The 21,208-nt window shown below is 37.8% G+C and overlaps 1 protein-coding gene and 1 long non-coding RNA gene across 8 annotated transcripts in view; one reads left to right on the forward strand and one right to left on the reverse strand.

Annotated features, from left to right (window-relative positions):
- The window catches only part of SLC7A6 (solute carrier family 7 member 6), a 29,721-nt gene extending 16,210 nt beyond the window's left edge, over positions 1 to 13,511 (reverse strand). For 2 of the 7 annotated variants that reach the window (XM_058845521.1, XM_058845523.1), the window contains exons 1-6: positions 13,270 to 13,509; positions 10,725 to 10,756; positions 9,493 to 9,597; positions 7,078 to 7,641; positions 3,073 to 3,198; positions 1,122 to 1,266 (exon numbers count right to left, since the gene is read on the reverse strand). In XM_058845521.1, coding sequence (XP_058701504.1) covers positions 1,122 to 1,266; positions 3,073 to 3,198; positions 7,078 to 7,600 — 794 coding nt within the window. In that variant the 5' untranslated portion in view covers positions 7,601 to 7,641; positions 9,493 to 9,597; positions 10,725 to 10,756; positions 13,270 to 13,509. Of the gene's footprint in view, positions 1 to 1,121; positions 1,267 to 3,072; positions 3,199 to 7,077; positions 7,642 to 9,492; positions 9,598 to 10,724; positions 10,757 to 13,091; positions 13,200 to 13,269 lie in introns of those variants that run through there. The other 5 variants (XM_058845524.1, XM_058845520.1, XM_058845517.1 and 2 more) reach the window with 5 other exon arrangements.
- Positions 13,464 to 18,619, forward strand: LOC131582390 (uncharacterized). The gene is made up of 3 exons (XR_009278332.1): positions 13,464 to 13,561; positions 15,665 to 15,713; positions 18,035 to 18,619. It is a non-coding gene; the product is annotated as an uncharacterized LOC131582390 (long non-coding RNA).
- The last annotated feature ends 2,589 nt before the right edge of the window (positions 18,620 to 21,208 follow it).

The raw sequence follows: 21,208 nt of genomic DNA on the forward strand, positions 1-21,208 counted from the left end.
CAAGTGAACATGAAAAATCTGTAATTCCTGTAGTAGTTTTGTAGAAGTCTGAAATACCTCATTATTCTCAAGAACTTTCAATGCAGAAAGCTGCAATTTGAAATTCACTTTACCAGCTACCATTCTACCAAGAATGAAGCTTGTATTAGGCACTGATGCCTATCTAGAGGAAATTATTATGAGGAAATTTTCATCAGCTAAATATACTGTGAGAAAAATTGTTTTTCAAAACAACACACCTAACAGAAGAGCTATCAAACTGATAACACTATATTAATTTTAAAAAGAAAAGGCATTGCAACAATACTCAAAAAAGAAGCTCCTCAGCAGAAAAAAAAAAGTGATTTGAAGGACCAAATGACTGATGAAAATACAAAATGTATGTCTTCTGAATATGTGTACCAAATCTTTGCAAGAGGATTTAATCTGGATGTCAATCTCGAATTCAATCTAACGAAAAAAAAGCTAGGGTTTTTTTAGAGTTAAAGTACTTAGCCACAACTTTCCCAGTTAGATAAATGCTCAGCATAAAACTCAACATCCAACATAGATGGGAATAAACTGCAAAAGTCAAAATCAGTTGGGAGAATTAAAAAACATCTCATTCATTCTTTATCATTCAGCTACAGCAACCTGAGCTGTTGCTTATAATAGGATGTAAAAATTATAAAAGAGGATATTCTAACATAAAGGTGTCTGCTTACAGACTCACAACTGGGCAGGATTAGCCAGTCACATTTCTAGAGCATAAATTCATGGAAAAGATTAATATTCTTAAATATTAAATCAGAATGAATGCACAAGTAAACACAGACAACACTTAGGTACCTGTTCCACTGCAACATTGAGACCTATTATAATATATAGTAACAACATCTTGAACTGAAAGCTTATCTAGCACTGAATACAGCATTCCGCAATCATCTACACTTACTCGTTATGTTTTAATTTCTTTTTCATTTTTAATGGACTTTAGTAAATCTTTGCTAGTGATCATCCACAGCCTCACCAGTAGAGCAGTTCTACTCATATCTGTGTAAGCTCAGAATTTATTAGTGAATAACAGCCCCAAACCCAGCAACTTGGGAACCATCCACATTTAGAACGCTCAAATCATTTACCTTTCCGGGTTTTTGATTTCTTCTGTTACGTAATTGAGTGTATCCCAACCAGAGTAAGAAAATAAGGCAGAATACAATGCAAGGGAGATTTCTCCAATATCAGTAGAGGATCCCTCAAAAGAGTCCTTAAAATGCCATATATGTCCTGTGTGGAAAAGAAGCAATGAAGGGCAGGATAATAAAACACAGTAAGCAATATTTTCCTATGTGGCACACAATTACAAAAACACCTCAGAAACCCTAACTCCTTCAAAACTGTTTATTAAGACCTTTTTTTTCAATTCTACTCCACATTTTAGCCTTAAGAAGCTATGGCATTTAAAACTACTAAAAATTATTGGGTGTCTATGGTATTATTCTTCAGCTAAACACCTGGTTTGTCCACAGTGGCACAGAAAGTTCAGGAACATTAAGTTCAGACTAAGCTATAAACAACTGGCAGTGATAGTACTCAGGTTAAGTGTGAGGGTTTATGACATATATATTTAGAAAATAACCCACTCTCCTATCTACTTTTAAATTTTCAGTCTATGCAGAAAAACAAAGATTACAAATTACTTTAGATAACAATGTCAAGAAAACTCCACACAAACACCTACATGGATGTTTTAGGTTTTGCTACTAAAAATAGAAAACTGAGAAAAATTAACAGAGAATTAAGTATTACTGTTAAGATAAAATTTTCCCAAGCTAAAAGTGTATGTATGTTTTTTTGACCAGTATTTGTGAAAACTTGTGCCATCTTTTGACTTTAAGCAGCAAGGCAAGACAAGTTCATCAATCACAGTTTATATATTCAAACTACATATATATATATATATATATATATATATATATATATATATATATATACAAACACACACAAAACCACCAAAACCAGAAAGGCAAGTAACTGTGTAACTCCAAAATGTGCCCCATACTATGCATCCTGTAGTCACTCCGGTAAAACTGTAATATTTGAGGCCTCTAAAATATCTTTACGTATTGCTCTTCTCTACTCTTTATCCCAATCAGATGTTGCAACTCCCTTGGCACAAACATAGGTGGAGTAACTGCTGAGTTAGGAACAGAAGGAGACAATGTCAAGGAAATTAGATGTGAACGACCTCAGTATCTACAAAACAAGGGATGGGCAGATATGCTAAGGATTAAAGCTGGTGCCCACATGCTCATATTCTTGATTGGTTCACAGTATTTATCTTGCTCATGAACTTTCAACAATAACCAGTTAAAGCAAAGAACATAAATTGTCAGATTGCCAAGGAAAGACAAACATTTATGGCAGCTTTGAAAGCAGGATCATTTTCTTAAGCTAACACACCAACAAATTCTTCTCAAAGGAAACGTTTAGAACAAAATTAAGTTCAGAATCTCTCTTAACCTGAAGGCACAATGCCCAACACACACCCTTTCTAATTCTCAACAGCTACAGAAGTCAGGCTCTGAGCAAAAACAGAGGTGTAGCTTCACAAATCTATCTACGTATTCTTAGCAAATTTGTGCTTTAAGTTCAGACACTTTCAGATCACAGATTCATTTTGTAAAAAAAAAATATTCAATTGATCTCACTGTAAAGTAGCATGTTCCTTACAGAAATTTATAATTTTCATCACTCCCACTGTATTTTCCTGTCTCTGTGTACTGCTGTTTTCACTTCCTTTTTAATTCTGTACTGCAGGCTGTAAGTAACACAACATTGCTGAGCAATAAATTAGCTTCTTTTACCAAGTTCAAAGTCAACTGAGATAGGATGGATATCTCACGACACATGAGATATCATGATTTCATGATAATGCCTAATATTAGTATTACTGGTATTTTCAAAGAGGCTGTATTATACTTTTTTTACTGAGGTATTTCATAAAACACAAAGAGGCAGTTAACAGTCTTTAGACCAGTCATTCAGTTTAACTGATAAGCACAAACTTTTACTTTAATTTTACAAGCTTACCCTGGAATATTTTAACAAGTCCGGTGATGATGATGACAATAAGCGCAGTGACCTTAGCGTAAGTAAATATATCCTGCACACGTGTGCCCCACTTAACATAGGCACAATTTATAAATGTTAAAAGACCTAATGAAGGAAGAAGAAAGAAAAATTAAAAGACTATTTGAACAATGCTCAGTTTAACTCACTTTTCAAAGCTTTTAACTGTAATCTAAATATGCACTTACTTGTTATACTAATACTTAAACTAAATGGTTAAACTAACGGTTAAACTAAACCAAATACATAGGTACTGAAAACACTGGTTCCAACAAAACAGCAGGAAACAGATGTTTTAAACACTCTTTCAACAGACAGAAGGAAAGACCTTCCTGTTCCCTGATTACATGCCCATTTTCCTAATGTTATTCCTCATCAGCTGTATTCGGCAACTACCCTGAAACTAAAGAAACTGATACATGAAATAATTTATTTCAATGTACAAATATAGTTCTAATAAATTAAAGATTATCTAGAAATCCCTTTGGGCAAACATATTAAAAGAGCATTTGAGAAGTTTTTGTTATGCTTAGTTCTTAAGTTGAGGATGAGTTCAGCATCCATGGAGTAGCTGCAATGATAAGAATGGTTATAGGTGATACAATATTCTTTTCCGGTTCTACTGAACTGTATTATGAAGAGAGAATGTATCCCTTCTACAAGGGCATGTACAGAGAGGACAAGGGGTAATGGTTTGAACTGGAAAGAAGGTAGATTAGATTAGATTAGATTATGAGTCATGAAGAAATTCTTCCATGTGAGGGTCATGAAGCACTGGCACAGGTTGCCCAGAGAAGCTGGGAGTGCCCCGTTGTTGGAAGCGTTCAAGGCCAGGTTAGATGGAGCTTGGAGCAACCTGTGATAGTGGAAAGTGTCCTTGCCCATGGCAGGGGGTTGGCACAAGTCCCTTCCAAACTAAACCATTCTGTGGTTCTAAAGAGCATATGCCTTACAGCTAATACAACAGTAGTCTGGATTTTTACAAACTGGTAGGAAGCAATGAGTGTTTTGAGTGTATTTAGTCCTCTATCCCAAAATAAATTAGTCAGACCTATTTCACAAGATTGCAATGAAACGTGAAATGAGACTTTCAGATCTCACAAATATTTTGTAGTTGCTGACTAAACTTACTCACATGATCAACTTCCCCAAGACAGTTCCAACAACTCTCAAGATTTTGCTTATGTACTCATTACCTTTCTCTGAAGCGGAGAGCCAGACAACCTCTGGCTGAACTCAAGGGCTGTATACTGAATAGGATACAGTAACTTCAGTATTCTTTGTTTAAGAAAATCCTAATTTGGTACATATTTTTCTTAGCCTAATTATCACTATATTATTGAAACTTCTGTATTTGAAACAGCATTTCTCCCAATTCTCAGATTTCTCTCTAGCTAGTGAAAAAGTGTTTATATACAACTGATCTCCATAGAATTATCTTGTACTGCACATTTTAAATACACATATAAATAGAAAGTAAACTTGATTGCTTCAGAAGTAAGGTAGCAGTAAATAAAAATTAAATAAAAAAGATGTATAAAAAATATATTTTTTATAAAATATAAAAAATATATTATTTCCTTTCCCATAATCCAAGAGTACTGTAATACTATTAAGATAAAAATAACCTTGTAACAGCTACCAAATTGAAAACAATAACTTTAGAAAGATAACAAAAGAAAGATAATATTCGGACAAGTATGTCACTAGTATGTTAGACAGTCCGGACAGGCTGAATGAGGTTCAACTGATGAGGCATCGTGGCAAGATGAGGGGGAAAAAAACCCAATTGTATCAAATTTCAAAAGTCATGAGTGCTGCAGCTCCTGAAGAGCCCTCAGGAAAAAAAAAACAACCCTGCTCAGTCTCTGCTCTTCTGTATTAGTAACTGGAGTATTTGCTCACTGGGTTTATTTCAGCCATATTTTTTAAAGCAACTTTCATTGGGATTCAATATTATTAGAGTTAGGGCTTGGTCTCTGCTTCAGATGAAATGATACTCTGGTACCTTATAAGGGAAAAAAAATACTGTTTTCTTTAATTTAATTATTGTTTAGCTACTTAAAGTTTCTGAGAACTGTCAAGTTTAGTTCTGTAGCACCAGATGACACCCCACTGCCAAAATGATTGTCAACATAATGCTGCACAACACGAAGATTGCTCTTACACCAGCTTTAGTATTGCTATTACTAGAATTAAAAAAAAAAACAACAAACAAAACTAGAAGCAAGCCCCACAACAAACCCACCCAATCTCACATACAATCTGTACCTAACCAGTGTGCAGACTTCCACTCCCAGCAGCTTCATTATTAAGGAATTAATCATATCCAGAGCTATTGATCTGACAAACAAAATCAGCCATGCTAGGACAGGGAGAAGTCTAAGCTTTAACAGCTAAACAAAGTTGTAGAGCACGGGTGAGTCTTAGCACTAACACTCAGAGCAGGGCAGAACACAGACTTAAACCATAAAACAGACTGCTAAAGTAAACTCTTCCACCTGCCTGAGAGTGATACTGCTGTCATGTGTCTCCACTAAAAAAAGAGGTGCTAAATCCTCTTTATTAGTAGCAAATGTAGAGGACATCACAGTGTTTTTCTCTACCTACTATATAATAATTTTAATTGAATCACTTTGTTGTAATTTCTTGTTTTTTAGTAAACTCCTTTTTTTAAGGGATAACTGCCCTCAGAGTGAGGGGATACCTTAAATGGAGGAGCAGACTCTCCCACACTCTTGGATTTGTACCAAGATATCTTGGGACAATACCTGTTTAAGGAATGTGAACATGACATTACAGGCCCTTCATGCTTTGGAAGAAAGGAGGGAACAGAACTGATTAAACGGAGATTCTTGGAATAAGTTTGTAATTATTTTTCCCATCAACCAGCATGTTAATACTTTCACAATAGTAATAAATGCCAAAAATTAAAGGGGAAGCTGCAATCATAATCAGTTCCAGAGGTCAAATATCTGAAGGACATGTTACTGCTGTCATTACCCTTTCCTTATCCTTTATAGACAACTCTAATAAGGGACATTAGAGCTCTTCCAACGGATGCCTCAAAAAGGAACCAGCTAGAAGCAGCACATACCCTTGCAGCAAATTGTTGGCAGTAAAGAGTTCAAGTTCTGTGTTAGCTTTTTGATACAAAATCATGTCAATACAGGTGACAGGCTCCAGAGCACATGGCTATTTATCAGTACATCACAAAGCACTGTCCTACAGTTTGAAATACAGTTTTCAGTGTTTACTGGAAATGCAATATATGCATAAAAATACATCTAATAGGAAAATCCTAAAATTAAGTAAGACACATACAATTCAATCATACAGATTTGTTCTTTTGATACAGAAGAAGAGTCCTAGTTTGAAGTGTGTGAGCAGCTGTTCCTCTATATTGACTAACAGAGCTGGCTATATGAAAACAAATATTTCAGTTATTTGTGCACGCAAAATTTCCACTTTTCAAAACAGTTTTACCACACATACTGCTGTACTAATGTTATTAACAGTTAATCCCAAGTATAAAGAATAATCTTGAATGAATGACTTTTTGAAACTAGAGTAGTAACTGAACTATGTAACCATTGAGAAATTATTGCAAACCAAATTACACCAGAATTTATAGCATAAGAGCCATTCTGAAACAGCTCTTAAGACCACACCAAGAGTATCCTGAGGTTTGATTTAAAATATCTCTCTCAAGGGAAAACAATTTTTACCCCCATTTTTGCCAGGTAAGCTTGAAGAGTTCAATACCTTGTTCTGCTTCCAAATCAGAAAATGGTTCACTGTCTGAACACCTGCAAGTTACTGATGTGCTGGAATTGCTCTTTTCCCCACTGTAACTCAAACCATTGAAGATCCAGTATGCAACAATTCTGAGTGTGGCTAAGATTTGTTTTAATAAAGCATACCCTGGAGAAAAACTTACCACAGTAAATGTCAAGAACTACTTACATTCACAAGCAGCTGCTATGAGGCGACAAGCGACATATGGAGGGTCACAAGAAGGGAAGAAAGGCTGAACTATGTAGTTAGCAAAGGTGATGGCAATGACTGCCTGACTAGTTGGTTCAACAATGAGGAGCGAGGTCCACAAACGAATAAATGCAATGAAGCTCCCAAAAGATTCCAAGATATATGCATAGCTGGCTCCTGACTTGGTAATAGTGGTTCCAAGTTCAGCATAGCAGAGAGCTCCAAAGACTGAAAATATCCCTCCAACTGCCCAAATTACTAAAGACAATCCATAAGATTTGCTGTAGATGAGAACTCCTTTGGGAGAGACAAAGATACCTGAACCAATCATGTTGCCTACTATAAGGCTTATCCCATTTAGTAAAGATATTTCTTTCTTCAGTTGTAATGTATTTTCGTCTCCATCCTGTGTTCTACTTGGATCTGTCCTTTCTGATTTATTGACGGGGCTGTATGCAGCCAATGAAATTTGTGATTTTGTGTCATCTGTCCTTTCTGCCATTGTGGAAAGACTGTGAATTCTCCACGACTCCAAATCACAATCTAAAACAAAATATAGACAGCTGAAATCATTATAATTTTTTTTTATCCCATGACTTTCTTGCAAAATCTTTTTTTCACCTTTTTACCCGATGAGTTATAAATATAAATTATTACCTCTTGTTGCTTCATATTTGTTTTTTTTACACAAAGTCAAATTCATGCACAGTTAAACAGCAGAACCAACACAGACAAACCAAAAGACAAATTCCTATATAACTGAGGATGAGAGAGGAACTTTTACCGTCAGGAAAACAAACAAAACTGTAGGAAGGACAGAATTAAAAGACTCACATCTTGAGAAGACCAGAAGAAAAAACAGAAAGAAGGACAGTGAGATGTTATAGATAAGGAAGCACCACAAGAACAAGATGGAAATTCTAAGCATGAACATAGATGTCTTGCAATACTAAAAATACCAATCCAATTACTGCGCTTACACAGATAATATATGAGTGATCTAGTAACATGCTACCAATGCACTGAGGGCTCTTGCTAAGGGCCATAGGCAGAGCTACTCACTCCACAATGCCCTTGACTTCCAACTGACACCACAGTTTGCTCCCTCCCCAGAACTGTCTCCAGATTCACAGCCTCATTACTCTGTTATCTAAAAGTACAGACTGTACATAAAGGCCTACAGTAGTTTCAATCCAAATTCCTCCATTAACAATTGTATTTAACAGTATCTAAGGACACAGAAATTATCCTTTTCTCTCAGCATCAGAACTGACTGACTGGAAAAGAGCCACCTTCTGAAGTTTCCAGAAAATGCTCCCATGCCTTCCAAAAGCAAGTTACTGCTAATAAAATCTCTTAGATCAAGAAGACATTGATAATTCTGAATAAGACCCATTAAACTCATTTTACACAAGTTTAAGTTTACTAGCTCATCAGCTGCATAAAGAATAGGCCCTATATATCTACCAGAATTAATTTCATGACTATTCCTTTACCCTGCCCCTGATTAAACCTTTAATGTATACTTCAGCCTTCTACAATACAATAGGAAAAAAAAAAGAAAATCTGGGTCAATTAGAATAAACCAGCTAATCTAGTGTGGGGTGTATTTTGTGCTTTTTTTGGGGTAACACTAATTTTACAAAAGGTTTTCTAACTGCAACAATAAACTTGTCAACTGAGAGAACAAAAAACCTGAATATGGGAATTTTGAAAGGTCAACATGCAGTCAAACTACAAACTACATGCGCATCTAGTAACATATGAACATACAAGCCCTTGCAGGCAACACCTTTCTGGAGAGAATACCCCTCCTTTATCATAAAGCCAACACTGGTATACTAAAGCACAGGATATCTGACCTGACATCCCTGAACTAGAATGAAGATGTGAAAATTAAAAAGATTATTTTAATCACTTAAAAAAGTAACTTCAACTGAAATGGAGTACAATTTTTTTATTGAAAAATATTACATCATTCATGTCCAACTCATGAATCTTTAGAGACTGTGTTCTTTTAAATAATGTAAGATCCTCCATCTGTTTAGTTGGATGCCTTTTGGTTTATTTTCCCCTCAATACTCCAAATAAACACTTTAAAGATGCTTAATTACTATATACACATTTTATTGTTTATATGAGTCACCATCTAGTATCACAGACACATCAGAAGACATCAAATTTCACATTTATAATTAGACCAAAATTTTCAAACTTCCAGAACCTAATCACTGCCACTTCAGAACTTAAAAGCTTGCATACTATAATGAGGCACCTCCAACAAAATTAAATTAACTAGAAGAGAGTTTCTACACACGAGTTACTACAGACAAGTGTCAGCAAAACTGCAAAGGAAAAGCAAAGTAGATTTATCGCACCTGTTGTTACACTTACCGTCTGACTTGCCGTTACTGGTGTAGTAGAGCTAAGTCTTCAATAATACACGTGCTCCATAAATTCACAAGATTATTTGTTTGCTTTACAAGAGGAAGTTATTATCTGTAAATGCATATAATCATTAATCAATTATAAATATGATGCAGTCATCAGCAAGCTCTGCAAAGCAGCAGAACAAATTAACAAAACGGGTATTTTCATTACTAATTTGGCTGTGAGAAGTGGATTTAAAAGAACACTTGTGACGCATAAAAATATCATTCAACTCCAAACTGAGTCTTTTCATTTCAATGAAAAGAAGTCGGGACAGGACACAAATGTTTTTCAGAAGGCAATTCACCCTGAACAAAAGTCAGCAGAAGAAACAACAATACAACAGCTATTATTATGGCATCCATAATAATTTCAAACTGCCATTTGAAAACATGCCATGTTCTTTTTCAGCCCTTACAGCAACAGGACAAAACTGTGTAAATATGTTAAGAACTGATCACGAATGTCAAACACTGTTTTGGTGGTAACTACACAGCTTTATGATTTCTTACTCACATATCCTAATCATCATTCCCATGTCCTCCTGAACACCTCTCAAAGTACAAATTAATCAGAAGCATTTACATTACTTGGCATACTCAGGCATTTTGATGATTTAGGTCAATTGAATAATTCAAATCACATCAAACCTGGTGTGTTAACGCGGAGCCACTTTTGCACAAAGAGTAACCATGATTTCCCTCATGGTCTGGAGTTCAGAGGTGCTTCTAATTACCTGCAACTACAGACTCAGTCCCTGCCCAAATGCCTCCACCTCAATTAACAGCACGTGACTGCAGTTCCACAGTTTTGTTACTGATGACCTTGACTGTTTCTTACCCTACTATCTACACCCAGGAAAGAACAATCGCAGTATCTCACAACCTAGACTGTCTTGTGCCATAACTCTCCTTCTTCCCCTCTGAGCTGAGCCTACTATAGTTATTCCAAAATTCTGCCAACAACCAGGATTTGCTTGAAGGTGTGTACAACAGCTCTCTTCTCTAGTTTTGATTGTTTTTTTCAGGCCCATTAAAGCCTTCAGGGCAGGAATGGCTTATTTGCCTGAATCACGTGATGTGTTATACCACCTTTGACAAAATCAAAAGTGTTGGCAGGTTTTTTCTTTCAAGTACTTCACTTAATCTAAAATCGAATCAGAATCTGCAGCTTTGACCAACTGGAAAAAAACTTACCAAGGAAGAAGGAAAGCAGAGACTAACCGAACCTATGGCAGAGAAAAAAACACATATATTAAAATCCATGATTCTGTCACAAGATCATTATTTCAGTGGAAACAGAAGAGAGGCTTGGAGGAGGAGAATCAGAGACAAATAGTATACATTTTCTAACATACAATAATCTTAATATCCTGCAGCTAAAAATACTATCAGAATAATCTCTAAGGCTGCCAAAATCCAGCCTCAGGAGTGCTACAGCTAATGCAAGGCTCTGCCACCCTTGTGCAACACAGTGTCTTCAACTCTTTTTTGCTGATCACTGCAGCTCTGAGGAATCTTTCTGCTGATATATGTAGATTTTTTTTTTTTTTTAACTGATCTGGATTTGCTGTAGGTATAGAAAGCTATGATATGAAACCAGGACAGAGTGACCTGAAACTAGGATCACTTCACTGTTTCACCAAAAATTTATCTTCTGGTAAGCCCTATAACACGTGGCCAGGTATGAGAAGAGCTGACGAAGGTTAACATGCAATTAGCAATGTACTAACACTGTGTTACAGGGTTTCCCTCCTTGAAGGGGAGGGAAAGGGGAACCATCTGCCAAGATTCCCTTTCCCCCACTGAACAGAACAGTTGTCAGTTATTCGACCTGGGATGAACTTGCAAGTGATTTAACGACCAAGCTGAAGTACCAAACTGCTAAAAGCTTACTGTGTTTGCTGTGCTTTTATACGATACCCACTCATTAACGAAGATTTCTGGTGTTCTTGATTGCATAAAACAACTCTCATTGTAACACAGCTTTACGTACACACTTTGGCTATTCACATATACCAAATGTAAGACTCCTATTTCTGAACACAATGAATGATTGGCTCTATAGCAAGAGTCAAGATTGCTCCATACAGGCAAACGGCATCAAAGACTTCAGCAACTTAAGCACCAACAGAGCAAAGGCTGTAAGTCCCAGAAATGCTTACTCAAGGCAGTGTATATATTTAGGCAATGTATATATTTATATGTTTACTGTGAACATTTGCATGGGAAAGGCTTAGAGTTTGCCAAGTTTTTCTTTTTCTGCTGAGAGAAGAATTGCTGCCCTACCATACATAAGCTTAACAAATAGGAGACCCGTGTGACAAAAAAAAATCCCAGTGTAAAGTTCTAATATGTTCAACCAAGTCTTTTGTGCTTGCATATACCAACACACCATCTTTAGCACAATTTTTAAAAAAATCCTACTAACAAACTTTTGATCAAATAGAATTGGCTGTAATATCCAATATGCAATATTGTTTTTAAAACAAAACGACAAGGTATGTTTATCATGTAAAAAGGTATGAAAGAGAAGTTACTATGGCAATTTTTTCACTTGATAGTTTATCAGTATGGTAGTAAGTCATATTTTCATATATTTTCGTATTTTTCATTATTATAGCTCCAAGGAAAAAAAAGAAGTAAGGTCACAACAGGCACTTTAATCAGTCTTGATTTAGGCTGGGAGTGCACAAAGCTACTGCAGTGAGAGGAACATCTGGTGAAATTTATACAATAAGCCACAGGTAAAGATAGAAGGAATGATAGTAGAGTTTGTTAAAGTAATTCACCTTATTTTTCAAGTTGGGGCAGAAAAGCAGAAACCTTTTAAAAGGGAGGGAAATAATGCCAAAAGGCACATGCTACACACATCTGTATTCTTTAGGTGGCACTTGCAGCCGCGCCTGATCGGATCGTAGTTAACATGCTTCATTTAAAAACACATAAAACAATAAAAATTACTACTAAACGCCAGCAAGCAAAGGCGTGCTGGCCTGAGGGTCACGCTAAGCCCACTTCAGTGTCCTGCTCGCTAACAGAGCGGTTATAATTACCGGTACCCACTACCAAAAAGCACTGAACGCTTCACAAAACCACCCTCGAGTCGCCATAAGCGCGACCTGAAGGGCTGTCCCGCCGGCCTGAGCCCCTGAGGGGGTCCCGCGGCAGGAGGGAGGGGGCATCTGCAGGGGTATCATTGCTACTCTCGGAGGCCGCTCCGCTCCGCACGAGCGGTGGCGACCCTCTTTCTTCTTATAAAATAAGCGAGGTTCACACAGATTTCAAGCCTTCTGGACAGCCCAGGAAAGGAAGCAGCTGCAGGCACCCGCCTCAAACGGGGCTGTCTGAGTAGAGGAGCCCTTTAAAAATAATATGAAAACACACATGGCATTTATCTTGCTACCGCCCCACATTTGCAGCAGCCCGGCTGTCCAAAGCCGCCGCCCCGGATGCTCTGCAGGGCAGGCACCGCCGCCGGCAGCCTCCGCACTGAGGCCGCTCCCTGCCAGCCTTCCCTCAAGGTGAAGGAAGCCGAAGGAAAGGTGGGAAGGAAGCCAAAACCTCACCGGGGCTCCGCTGGCCGGAACCGCGTTTCCTCGAGCTGTCTCGGGATGCTCCCCGGCCGTTGGCACCCCACAAGCGATGGCGGCACGTCCGCCCCGCCCCCCCCCCCCCACGCCGGCATCGCCGTCGCCGTCCCCGCCTCCCCGCCCTGCCGCACCGCCATCGCCTCCCTTACCGCCTCCTCTCCCCTTGCCAGCAGAAGTCCGCTACCTCTCGCGTGGTCGCTCCGATGGAGAAGCCGCAAGGAGCCCACCAGCTCCGCAGGGGTTGCGCGGGACCTTTCGGCACCCGCTGGTGCGCAGGGAGGTGTTTGTAGGGCCGAGGCTCCCCGCTGCCCCACGAAACTCACGGCCTCCCCTCCGCTACCGGTGGGTGAGGAGAGCCGCGGTCGCCTCCCCCGCCGCAGCCGGGGACCAGCCTCCCCCTTTGCCGCGGGGGCCGCATGAAGAAGATCCTTAGCGGTGACGGTACGGGAACGGCGCCTTTCCCTGCCCGGGCTGGGGCCCTGCCCTCCCCCCGCCGTCCCTCAGGGCCTCGGGGACACGGAGCTCCCTTGAAGCCCCTGCGGGCGCTGCACGAAGTTACATCCACATGAGTTACACCCGCATGAGTTACTCCTGAAAGACCCTCCGGCTCGAGACTGAGGGGCCTGAGAGGGTGGAAACCCTAAAATCTGGTGATATTTTGGGGCTTTACTGCATAGGTCCTATGCTCCAGTCATAGTGGATATGGAAATGAAAATAGAACTACCACTGGTGTGTTCCAGCCTCCAAGAGGCGTATACCTACACCCCAAATCTGGCTCCGTTAAAATACATGCAGTGGACTTCCCAGAATAGTGATTTAAAAGGGCCCTATGGTGTCTGAGTATAATAGTAAGGAATTCGCCATTTAGCAGACATATCTAGGGTGTAATGAAAGCATTCTTGTCTTCCTCCAGCAGATTAATAGTTTTACTCCATCTAAGCCAGTGAACCCCAGGCCACAGCCCCCTCTTAATGTTCTTTTATTACCTTTTTGCTGCTCCCCACGAGGCAAAGGGATGGTCAGTGCCTGGAAAGACAACAGGGCTCAGGAGACAGGATAGTCTAAACTATTTAATTACTCCTCCCTTCCCTGCTCACGGTTATTATCTACTATCTAACATAGATAAGACAGAGGTGAAGTTTATCAAAAGGGTAAAAATCTTAGGGGCAAATAAAAATTATAAAGCTGTAAAAGAAGAGAGAAAGGCAAAGTGTGCACTGTAATACCCATAAATGTGCTAGTAAATGCAATAGTGGAGTCCAATTCTATCGCCACAATGCTTGCATTTCTGATTTCCATTCTGCTTCCTCTCTCAAAGGTTGTGTGTTTTATCAAGGAATTGTTTTCCTTTGTTGTCACAGAGACAATCAGGCTACCAAGCAACTGCTGCACTCATCTATATCTCCAGATATTCATTACATTGTGTTTGGATAAAAATTAATTAAGAAACTTTCTTTGTTATTGTTAAAAGTTGGCTTTTTAAGTGCACATGAAGAAGATAATTACATTAGACTTTATTTCTAAACTATAAAGCACCATAGCAAAACAGACTCTACAGGATCGCTACTTTACAGGAGCGGGATCATCTCAGCTCTTTAATTATGTTTGTCTCAACTCTTTGTTTGGATTTTGTCAAACACAAGCTATGCTAAATCTGTTACCTGCTAAAGCTACTGACAGTTTTTCAAAGCACCAAACAAAACCAGTCTGCTGCCTTCTGGGAGCTTAACAGCCCTGATAGGCGATTTCTTTGTTTTTAAGCCACTTATACAGCACTGACAGAAGATAAAAATGTAGATGACATCCCCAGAATATAATCAAATTCTTACAGTATGAAACCGATTGTTGTTACAAAGATAATATGAACCAGAAAGCAGTCATTAGGTGGTAATAGTGTTTGGCCATTCTACAAATGTGCTAGTGCCCTGTGTTCTGTAGTACAGAATTTTCAGGTAGATGGGTGTTTGCAACAGTTGTCTCACTCATTAATCAAAAAGTGGATTGAATGTGAATGTAAAAGATGCAGCTGATTTCAGTTGTTGCTAGACTGCCTTTTAAACTCTCTCATGATTGAATCTACTGAAGAAAGAATTCACTCCTCAAAAAAATGGACTCATAAAATGCAAGCTAATTATAGAATTGCCTTTAGGACCAAGAAACAGATGAGAACTGACAAGACACAGGAAACAAATTATTAGGCATATACAGGAAGTATAGAGAAGGACATTTTACTTTAGAACTCTGAAAAGTATTTGTTAGAGAAAGTGCCCATTTGAGGGTTTCAAAATAGAAGTTCGCCTCTAAATTATGAAAACTTAGAACACTGTAGAGTTTGGCATGAGAGATCCAAGTTAGGACACCATCACAAAGTTAGACAATGCTTCTGAAATGTTTGCAAGCGAGCAGAAGCAAACCTCAGCAAAATCATCCAGATAGATATTTTTGTCCATTTTGGTAAGGTTCCTATTTTATAAATAACTTTTTCCACATTACTGTGGAAGCAAAATGTAAGTCTGGACTCCTTTATTTCTTCTCTTGTTACAGATTTCATAAATTACATGGCTCTTCCCTGATGCTCCATAAATGGCCACTGGTAAGTTACATTTGTACAGGAGTGTGTATTCTCTAAGTGCTAGCAGACAAAAAAACAGCTAAAAAAGATTTAGTTTCCCCTAGGGTTTTATCTGATGCTAATTTAATCAAGTTAGGATCTTACCTAATTAGCTAATGAGAACAAAGTCAGACTGAGTTTTGGTTTAGTCTGAGTTTTTCCCTATCTGCTTTTTTGTGTCTGACTAATATTGCCTCTTAGACATATCTTAGAAAATGTAATTCAACTCAAAAAGCTTGAAGAATAAACTGATTAAATACCTGTAAACAAACCAAATTGAAATAACATCAGATTACAGGAAACCAAATCTGTATGATATTCATTAAATGGTTTTAGAACATGACAAAACCAGGGTAAAAATTGCTATTAAATCTAAGTGAATTTGGAACATCAGCTTTGTACTTGTTCACAAGTTCATTCTGGTGAGTTTAAGCATATCCTTACAGCATAAGTCCCCCAAGAATGTGTTGCTCATGCACTTAATTCATGGAAGAATGAGCGTGCACTGAGCTCCTTAAGGGTCAGCACTGAAGGGGTGCTGTGTAAATGTAAGTAGTACTCATCGTACAATTGGAACTTAGGATGGAAATATTGCTTCCAGCCATGTGTTTGATGGTTTATGCTGGTTCTTTTTAAAATTCTACCATACAGAGTGACTCCTGGAACCACTTTGATGTTTGTTTTGAAATGTACATTCTGTGGATGCAGGAGTTATTCACAGGGGTCATGAAATTGTCCAGGACAATAAATCTGGGAGTTTAGCCAGATCGCAGCAAATGACAATTTTTAAAAGTACTTAAAAGCAGAGATTATTTTTTGGTAATTTTTCACCTTAATCAATTCAAACAACAAACACAGTATTAAGTATGTATTTCAGGAAACAGAGTCAGTTCAAAAATAAATGTAAGTGCACCTGTTTCTTTTCATTGGTTAAAGCTGAGTGACTTTGTTTACAAAAACAAATTCACTTATACTTTGTCCTTTCTTTTTACCTTCATCATTCCATCGTAGAAATTTCTGTGCTAGGTGGTTTAAATAAGTGTCATTTATATATGAGAGTGACTACAAGCATCAAAGTGCCATGCAATTAGAAAATTTAGGCTTCTATATATACCTTCCCCTGCTCCTAGCTGTATGTCTCCTCAACTCCACTGGCCTTCAGCATTTGACTGGTGCTGGCACTAGCCCAGCCCCCTCTGTAAGGCAGTTCTGCTCACTTAAGCTGGCAGAAAACAATACTTCTATGAAGGTAGGCTTTTTATTATCATAATCACAAAAGTACAAATGTGGAATAAGCTAGGAGTAGAGCAGGAGGTAGTAGAAAATATCCCTTTAAGGAACAGAAACTGTGGGATGTCTCTGTCTTGTCCAACTGCAGTTATTTAAATACTCTGAAGATTAACATTAGTCTTTCTTTTATGGAAAACTTAGCTTCTCTATACTGAAGTTTTTTTTAAAACAGACTGTAAAATAAGCTTTGATGTCCCATCTTTTAATTTTATTTGTGCTATCTGGTTCTGTTGCCTTTCAGGTACCTTTTTCTTTTCACTGCCTCATCTACTCTCACCAAAATTTATCATTTGCTTATACATATCTTTGTTGCATATTATTGCAAGCTGGTTTTGTTCAGTGCTGTCCATACTGGAAAGCAGAAGTGGGAATAGATATCTTCTAAAACATGGCCAAGTTTTCAAATGTTAACTTTGCTAGGAGGGCAAAGAAACACCAGCAAAACTATTTGCATCTTCAGCGGTCTCTAGGTAAACTTCAGTGGTCTCTAGGACTTTTTTATCACTATTTTGATTAATGTCACAAACCTTATATTTTCATTTTCCATTTGTCTTGCTCATGTAATCTTCTTTATTACAAGAGGAATGTGCAATACATCAAGTTTTTCCTGGTCAGTTTTGGGGGTTTATTTGGAGAAAACAGTCCCTTGTACATATACTTGTTTTAAAACATGGTTTGGCTTAGTGTTCTAGACAACTAAATCATTCAGCTTTGAGACCCTACCCTTTGATTATACAACTTGTCTTATCTATGTTGAATTAGCTTCATGAGCATCTGGCTATTTATTAATGAGAGCGAATGAATCACAGTCTTCATTTTCCTGGAAAACAACATGGGATTTAGAATAATTGTTTCACAAGTCTTATAACACTGCAGGGATTTTGAAAGATAATACTCTTTGTCCATGTCTATTTTGAAGGCTATTAAAAGTGATTATGTATAAAAACAAACTAAGGAGGATTTGTAGCTGTAAAAAATAGCATCTTAAGAATAAGTATTTTTTCTTGTTTCAGGTCCCAAATTAGTATGTGGGAGCAATGATTGGAGAATATGAAGTCCTTAGTTTTAATGTTTGTAACCCAGTTCAACAGCATTTAAATAAATTTCTTCTGGATGAGACAGTTTGAAGACATATGCTGGGTTGGGTTGTTCTTTTATCTTGAGTAACTCTGGCCTTCTACTACAACTGCTCAGACTTTCTTCAAAACAGTTAAGATGCTTTCTGTTACAGATTCCCCTGTATTATTGTCAGTCCTTTGTTGATATGCTTGTGTTACCTGTCTCTCTCTCTCTTGATTAAAAGCAGAAAAAAGGTATGGAAGATTAGAAGCTTCTGATCATACTCAGCAGTAGTTACATTGACACTTCGTTTGCAAGCAGCTGGTTACCAGAGGCTGAAGCCAATGTCATCATTTTGTTTGTGTTATCATGCTGAGTCCAAACTTTGCCATTTAAATACAACCAGATGTTCCTTACCAGAGCCACTTTGAATGCAGCATGTTACACTACAACCCCATCAGTGCTGATCCCACTCTTCCATCTTTGCTTTTAGTGCACTCCTGTTACTTTTCTCTTACTTACAGAATTACCCTGAAATGTTTGTACAATACAAATAAAGTTGGACCTTTAATAAAAGTTCTCTGCTATTTTATTTAGAGAACTTATAATAATACAATACTTTACAATGTAGGAACAGTTGGATGAACAGAAGTAAGAATAGCCTTTATTCCTTAAACTTTCAGACTTCTGGGGGATTCTGTAGTTTTATTTGATCCAAATTTAGGTTGCCTTTAAAAGTCAAGTTTTCTGAAACATAATCTCAAAGACCTTTCTGTATGGATTCTACACCTTGTGTGTTGATCAAATATGCCAATACATGTTGATCTCATACATTTTGCCTCTAAGGGGAACACACTCATGTACGTGTGGTAGGAGTGACAAATAAATTCTAATTAGTAAGCCTTGTACAAGAAACAAAACCATGTTGTTTCACAAAGATCAGAGCACCTTTGAAGTCACTCAAGTTCCTGCTACATTTTCCATGAGGAAGATTTTCTGAATGTCTTACTATTTAAAAGTGCACCTTAACAATTGAGATGTAAAATATCTTAATGCTAAAATAGTCTTTAAGAGTTGGGATTTATTGCCAGTCCATTTGCCTTTGCAGTAAATAGGATAGCCTTGTTAATGGGTTTAGTCTTTTGTCTGCCAGTATAGTTGTTCCAATTTCAAATCCATTCTTTGCTATTATTAGAAAGCATCCAGCCCTTAAATTAAAATGATGGTTGACTTTGCTAACTTTTCAGAAATTATTTCTCAGCAGGTTTTTTGTGAGTGTTTTGCACTCTGCTCCTTTGTTCCTCGCTTGGCTCTTGATTACTTGGTGTGTACAGTGTCCCATGGAGCAAATAGTAGTGGACTAATTAAGAACTACCAAGAGTTTCCCAAATTATGCAAGATCCCCAGAACTATGAAAAGCCTTTTCAGCTTCCCAGTCACATACTGTGAAGTGCCATAAATCAAACTTTTGAAAACACTGAAAGCTATGCTTCAGACACTTACGGGTATACTTTAGTTCCAGAAGAAAGTATTTACTTTTTTAAAGTTTACTGCCAGGTTTTTTAGTACTGCTTTTTCTCAGTTGGAATCCCACAGGCTATGAACATTCTGAATACCTGATTTAATGACACATGGTCACTTATTGTTGTCTTTACTTTTATATGAGTCTGGAAGACTAAATGAAGTAGGAGCAAACACTTGGGCTTTAGTGTTAGAGCTTAGGCAGGAGGATAAAGGAAACTAAACCTCATGTGTCATATTACACTCTGGAGGTCAGGGAGTTATTTTTACCTCAGTGTATCTAGTATGGGAAAATATAGAAGACCTCAGCTTATGTTGAAACTACAGAAGACAGCCAAGTTATTTGTTGAGATGGGTCATCAGTGTCATCTCATGCAATAAACGTTATGGCTGGAGTCCTGCAAGTGTCCTCACCCTGCACATCGGTCACTTGGCCATATAGGTTGCTCAGTGTCATACTACACAAACAATGCTGTATTTGTCCTTACTACAAAGAGCAAATTTTATTACTGAAGTGTTGTATCATTGGGGAAATTTTTATTTTGGATTATTCTATGCTAGAATGATATACATTGTCGATAACTGTGAGGTTGTGTCATTAAAACAAAACCCAAAGATTTAGATTAGGTGGTTGTACTGAAATAATCAAGAGGCAGCTACATTGCATGCTGTTGGAGATAAATCCAATGTATAGCATACAGTAAAATTGCAGCTGTGAAATCCTGATGATTGCCTTTTATTTTGTTCCTTAAAAAGGCTTCCTTTGCCCAAGGAAAACGTCTGTGATTAAAAAGCCAGCTGTAATAGCAAACAAGAAAAATCCTGTCTATGTGCCCAAAATCTTGAAGTCTCAAATCCAGAGTGCACCTTTCCCTCTGCAGCTGTGTCTGTGCACAGTAACTGGTACAGTTAATTGTCACTGTTACAGTCAGGAGAGGCCTGGCCACAGGCCCCGTGCTCCTTCTCTTACTACTAAAGATGGACATAAAGAACACTGAACAAGAAATTACAGCTTTCACTGATGGGGTCTAATTTGGGTGAAGAAGCTGATTGTTACTATAAGATTTAAACCAAGATAAATAGTCTCAGACCAGCTAAGAATGCAGTGGACTTGGCAGTGTTAGGTTTACTGTTAGACTCTGATCTTAAAGGTCTTTCAATCTAAATGCTTCTCTGATTTTAAGAATTTAAATTAACAGCTATATTGAAAGGCTAGTAAGTGGAATACAGGAAAACATTCTTATTAAACACATCAAAATGCAACAGCTGAGGAGTTAAAATCTTCTTATATATCTTATAGAAAATTAAATGTAATTTTAGTTTTGAAAGACATAATATAAAACAGCATCCAAATCTCTCCTCACTTGTATATTTAATGAATTCTCTACGTAAGTGTGAGTTTTCTGAAAACAAATAAATCTGCAGGTTTGAATACCAGCATATGATTGATTGCAGTGGAGAGAAAAGGTTTTAGCTAGAGTTGCCAGACTGCATTTGAACCAGCTCTGCAGGAGTCAGAGCAGAAGGGAGGAGAGCAGAGCAATGCCTTGTTTTGCAGAAAGCCTCCCTGAGCTGAAATATTTCTTTGGCTGTAAATGTTTTAGTGT

This window comes from Poecile atricapillus, chromosome 10 (genome assembly GCF_030490865.1).
Source record: "Poecile atricapillus isolate bPoeAtr1 chromosome 10, bPoeAtr1.hap1, whole genome shotgun sequence".
NCBI lineage: Eukaryota > Metazoa > Chordata > Aves > Passeriformes > Paridae > Poecile > Poecile atricapillus.